Source organism: Alosa sapidissima, chromosome 9 (genome assembly GCF_018492685.1).
Source record: "Alosa sapidissima isolate fAloSap1 chromosome 9, fAloSap1.pri, whole genome shotgun sequence".
Taxonomy (NCBI): domain Eukaryota; kingdom Metazoa; phylum Chordata; class Actinopteri; order Clupeiformes; family Clupeidae; genus Alosa; species Alosa sapidissima.
Genome location: NC_055965.1, coordinates 25,387,032 through 25,392,853, shown reverse-complemented (window position 1 = coordinate 25,392,853; position 5,822 = coordinate 25,387,032). Strand labels below are relative to the sequence as shown.

The 5,822-nt window shown below is 45.2% G+C and overlaps 1 protein-coding gene across 6 annotated transcripts in view; it reads right to left on the bottom strand.

Annotated features, from left to right (window-relative positions):
- Positions 1-3,652: 3,652 nt before the first annotated feature.
- Positions 3,653-5,822, bottom strand: part of b3gntl1 (UDP-GlcNAc:betaGal beta-1,3-N-acetylglucosaminyltransferase-like 1) — a 63,733-nt gene continuing 61,563 nt past the window's right edge. For all 6 annotated transcript variants that reach the window (XM_042105220.1, XM_042105221.1, XM_042105222.1 and 3 more), the window contains one exon: positions 3,653-5,704. In XM_042105220.1, coding sequence (XP_041961154.1) covers positions 5,624-5,704 — 81 coding nt within the window. In that variant the 3' untranslated portion in view covers positions 3,653-5,623. The remainder of the gene's footprint in view (positions 5,705-5,822) is intronic.

Here is a 5,822-nt window from a genome sequence, read left to right as displayed (position 1 = left end):
AAACGCAATTTCACTCTAATTAGCTTATCGCCCTGCGGTTACTCTGAGAAGAAACTCGATTAAGGGACTGTTTCTTATCTGGTTAGGAAAACAGTGACCCGATATGACCGATAAGTGGGCCTCAAGGCGACCACGGGTCTGCTTTCTCCCTTATCTGAGGTCGTCTGACCAAAGTTTAAAAAAAACGAAACTTTAGGGAAAAGATAATGGACATGTCTAGTATGTTATGTCTCTGTTTCTGTTCATTTTCTCGTTGCTTCTTTGAAACATTACAGCATATTGTATACGACGAAATCGGGAGTTTACTGTTTACAATCAGCAGATATAAAGGTAGGCTAACTGCATTATATCGCGCGAGCCTTGCCCCATCTGAGAGAGGGAGGTGACGTCTGGAGCGCGCGCGCCAGTCTAAACAGCACGCGCTGTCTCTTCTGAAGACGAGATAAACATTAACTAACCACAAGGAGCGGAACATCAACTAAACACAAAGATCAAACCTAGGCGCCTGCCTGGCAGCACGCACGGCCCACCCGACTAAAAAAAAGAGCGATTCTTTGTTGCTTTGCCGTTTGTCAAACGGTTTGGTTTGGCCCGCACGTTCGAAATAATGCGCATGTTGAAGGCAAGCCCATTGGCTCCCACATAGCATATCAAATGCAAGCTATCGAAAAGCCAGATGTGTTGGCGTACTGACCTAAACGTGCCGCATTGAGATGTGAGAGCGAATCCAGCAAGAAAGGGTTGAAAGCTTGAACCAGCTTCTGTGAAAGTTAGCCTACTTTTTGATCTGTTCCGTTTGGAAAAACACCTTTCTTTGCATCGGATGGGAACACTTTACAGGCCACTGGGTGGGTGTTTATTTTAAACTAGACATCTGTGCGCTATCCTAACCCCCTCCATAATTACAGAGATGTGCGCTTTACCTCCGCATTTGGGTACAGTAATCTGCATGCCACACAGTCACACCGAAACCGACGACTTTGAAGAGCGAGCCTGCTCTCTCCACTAAAGATCTGACCACACGGACAAATGTGGCGTTTGGCTACCGACGCGCACACCAAGTATCTCCCTCTCCTCCCTCATCCCTCTCTCCCCACGCACACACGCGCTCGCATCTATGTGCTCTTCCAGCGCAGCTGTGCCACTCCATTTCTTGAAGGATGTTTTTGATTATGGGCTATTAAAATCATTTGGCTGTGGCTAATTAGCCAGAACCTCGCAGGAAAGGTTTTAGCCGGGAGTCGGTCGGTCCTAATGAAGACCAGATTAGGAGAGAAGAGAAGAGAGAGGGTGGAGGGGTTGCAGGAGGTTGAAAGACCTCCGGGTGAACACTGGCCAACGGACGAGAACAGCGCTCTATAGGCCTAGCATTCGTAAAATGGATCTGTTATTGATAAAACAACTCATACTGGTTCCCCCCACGCACTGGTCCCCCCCCCCCCCCCCCCCCCCCCACGCACACACACACACGCACACACAACAATAGCTGCCCATCAACACAATTAGAAGTGAAGGCAGAAGTGAATGCCTATTGATCGCGCTCACTGACCAGTCCCGACACATGAGGTGAAAAGGGGTCAAGGCATGTTGGGACATTTCCCCTGTCCTGCAGCAAGCTACTAATCACAGTCAAGCACTGAATGGACAAATAACAGTGATTTATAGGCAAGTTTTTGTTTGAAGTGCCTCCAATTTCCAGAAAAACATGTGAGTTTATTTTTTTTATATAACAAGCAATAACAATACACACCTTAAAGAGTACATTAGTAACCTAGTGCACATAAAATCATAATGCGAACAGTTTGATGCAGCCTAACGTTTTTACTCATTACACAGTTAATTTCAGATGCGTTCCAACGCTACGCTACGACCAAACCTCGGCGACACAACCAGCTTTACTGTAGGCCATTATAGTCTGCAATAACTGTTCGAATAATATGCAGTATTCGTTCACAAACTTACCTTCCTTTCCAATTGCATTGGTCACTGGAATACTGAGCGCTGCTTGCCGGCCACAGCAGGGCAGTGGTCACTGCATACACGAAGACTAAAGCAATCATTATTCAGCTCGCTCCACTGTCAATCTAACCGCTGTTTAGTCCAAGGAAAGCAAAGTTCATTAAAATCCACACAAGATAACGTTTCAAAGGCACCGCAGCTGGACTGGAAAAAAAAGGCGGAACGCATGAAGGCACTCAGGTTTATCCATCCTGTTTTCGCTCACATCTATTCTCGTCAGTGTCGTTCGCCTCGGCGAAGTGAGCGTGTCGCAAGGAGCAGGGGAAGTTTTGAGAGCTCGTAAACTCCACCGGGCTCGCGAGTGGCGTTCAGGCGCGCGTCACGCCTCCCCCCGAGGGCCGATAGGGCTACATAACCACGCCCATGCGGCTGTTTCCTCAAGGAGCGAGTGTGTGTGTGTGTGGTTATGAGTTCGGCCGGCAGATATTCTTGGGAGTAATAAAAGACACAGATCTAGCACAGGGTCCATTACAAAGGGAATGCGATGGACACGCGCGCTGCATTGCAAGGAGGTCACGCAACGTAAGAAGCAATCAACATGGCTAGACGACCTCTCAAAATAGATTAGTATGTTCAACAAATTAGCATGAAGAAATTATAAAAAGCATGCAGGAATAACTGATCAATCTAGTAAACATCTCCTTATATAAAAAATCTAACATTAATAAGCTATCCATCATTCAAGTATGCCAACATTATGACGTTTGATATTGCAGTGTTCCCATATGAATTAGTCAGAGGGAAAACTGAAATAAAATAAATGCAACATAAATTGTTGCCCACAAATCATACACAAACCATTAATGACATTTGAAAAGGCTGTGCAGAGATGATATTTTATTTTATTGGATTGGGTTATTTCTATCACCAGATACAGTATGTCAGTTATGATTACATTTACATTCTTTCTGCACAAAGTTTAACCATACTTATCTTAACAGATATGAATATGCATAGGATATCATTCTCTGGCTGTTAACTCAAGGAGCATGTGCATTTCCAACACCATCTGTGTCAGGGTTATGTGAAGTTCGACAGGAAGAGACAATTAGGAACACATTAAAATGGTATCATTGTCATGGAAACACATACAGTACCATACTGAGGCCAGGGACGAAGACAAATTAAATGGCACACCTTTGTGCCTAGTTTCTACACGGTATATTTGGGTTAGTTTTACCTATTTGTTTGTCAAAGTCGGGTGTTTTTCTGTGTTTATTTGCTCGCTGGGGCTACTACATTTCGCACTAATGTGTTCCCGAAGTCCAAGAGCTCTTGGCACTGCGGAGCAGGTGGGACAGGGCTGTGTGAGTGTTTCCCGTGAGAAAAACAGAGCTGTGCGCAATGGTGATACCGACTCAGCACATCCCCCCCCCCCCCCCCCCCCCCGCACAGCTCAGTCAATTTACACAGGTTTTTGAGAAATACCAACAACATCAACAATACCACCATAACCTCCACAAACCATTCAAGGAATCCAAACATGAACAGTCCTTTTTCAACATGAACAGTCTCCTTCTCAGCCAAGAGTTGTGTTTTACACATTCTTTATTGTTTATCACCAACAAGGGATTAGGCAAACATATCACATTTAGAAAAAAAAAGTAATAAGATAATAAAATAAATAATAAAAAACATTTAAAAAGGGTCTTTAATTTCCTTTAACCAACACTGTAAAATTCCTGAAGATTAAAATTCTAAGCAACATGTTTTTCGAAGCTTTGCAGCTCTACATGCTCCTCGGCTGTACGAGACATGTCAAAAAGGTGACCTCATTCCCGACCGCTGGCTCCCAACCGTCACTCTTAAATATTTAGAGACCCCCGACCTTTGAACTTTGACATGACATGTCACCTGGAACCTTTCAATGTGTCTGACAGGGGACGTGGCATGCAGACCCCCCCCCCCCCCCCCCCCACACACTCCTGACAGGCAGAACGCGACAGTTGACCTTGAGGAGACTGTTAATGGAACAGGCACATTCCAGGGCAGACCTCTTCTACTCAAACTGCATGCACAATGCACAAACTCTCTCTCTTTCTTTAACTCTCTCTCTCTCACACACACAGACACACAAAATAGCACTCTATATGCTATAAACTAATGCATTCATACACAAATAACACACACACACACACACACACACACACTCACTCAGACAGACAGATACACACGAGCACACTAAATGTGCATGCACATATACACACACACACACTCCCTCTCTTTCTCTCTCTCACACACACATACACACACACACACACACACAGGTATGTTCTGTGGCACTCATGCAAATGTACCCAAACCCGAGGCTGGTCGCTGTGACTACAGATGGGGGCTATGCAATGACACGGGCAATCAGGAATGTAAAAAGTGACTGTGTGTGTGTGTGTTTGTGTAATTGGTGAGCATGTGTTAAGTAAATGTGAGAGTTTACTCAAGCCTAGTGGTGTTTGTGAGAGGGAGAGAGGGAGGGAGAGAGGGAGAGAGGGAGGGAGAGAGCAGATCCGCTTCTTTCTCTCTCTTTTTCTCTCTCCCTCCCTCTCTCTCTATCTCTATCTCTCTCTCTCTCTCTCTCTCTCTCTCTTCCCGCCAAACTCTGACATCTCTCTTCTACTTTTCTACATTCTATGTTCCGCCAACTTAAAGTCCTCAGAAAGCAGAAAACAAAACACCACTGACTGGTAAGAAATGTCCTTGGCAGTTTGAGCAAAAACACGAGAAGGCAAGAAGAACGGCTCTCAGTGGTAAAAAGATCTTGAGGCAACACCAGATGTTTGCTCATTAACTTCCAGTCATTTATCTAGAATCATTTATACATTACATTAGCATGGCCAAAAGGGAAATATCCAACACTGACATTTGGTTTTCATCGAGTTGCCCCATGCAGCGTGATCAAGATTATTACTCTGGTTACTCAGTGTCCAGATAAATGCTGGCCATGCCTTAAGAACCTGCACTGTCCTTACCCCTGTCCCGGCAGGCCAGAGTGAATGGAGGCCGTGTCCAGTTTCGACCCTGCAGTTCAACGGTCTGGTGATCAGCCTGTGGGTCACTCTCATTCCCTCCTGATTCTCCCTGTTTCCACCTGTCAGTCCTTGTACTGTCTCACTCTTGCATTAGTTCTTTGAGTCCTTGTACTGTCTCACTCTTGCTTTAGTTCTTTGAGTCCTTGTACTGTCTTACTCTTGCTTTGGTTCTTTGAGTCCTTGTACTGTCTCACTCTTGCTTTAGTTCTTTGAGTCCTTGTACTGTCTCACTCTTGCTTTAGTTCTTTGAGTCCTTGTACTGTCTCACTCTTGCTTTAGTTCTTTCAGTCTTCATACTGTCTCACTCTTGCTTTGGTTCTTTCACTGCCCTAATATTTCTCTCTCTCTGTCTCTCTCTATTTTAGAGCTGTATATCCCTGTGGGATTATTTCTTACTGTCTCTTCATCATTTCTTTTGTGTCCCCTTCATTGTGTGATGCCGAGCTCTCCGATTCTGTCCTGAGCCTATAGGCTCCTCCAGGCTCTGTTGAAGTGACAGTAGTCCACTTCCTCTGTGTGTGTCTGTGTGTGTGTGTGTGTGTGTGTGTGTGTGTGTGTGTGTGTGTGTGTGTGTTGGCTCAGTTGAAGTGATAGTAGTCCACTCCCTCTGTGAGCTGCATAGAGTGCAGGTTCTCCTCCAGAACGCCTCCCGTCATGTCCTGAAGGGAGAGAGCAGAGATGGGTGGACACATAAAGATAGTATAGAGGTGAGATGTATAGTCATGTCCTGAAGGGAGAGAGCAGAGATGGGTGGACACATAAAGATAGTATAGAGGT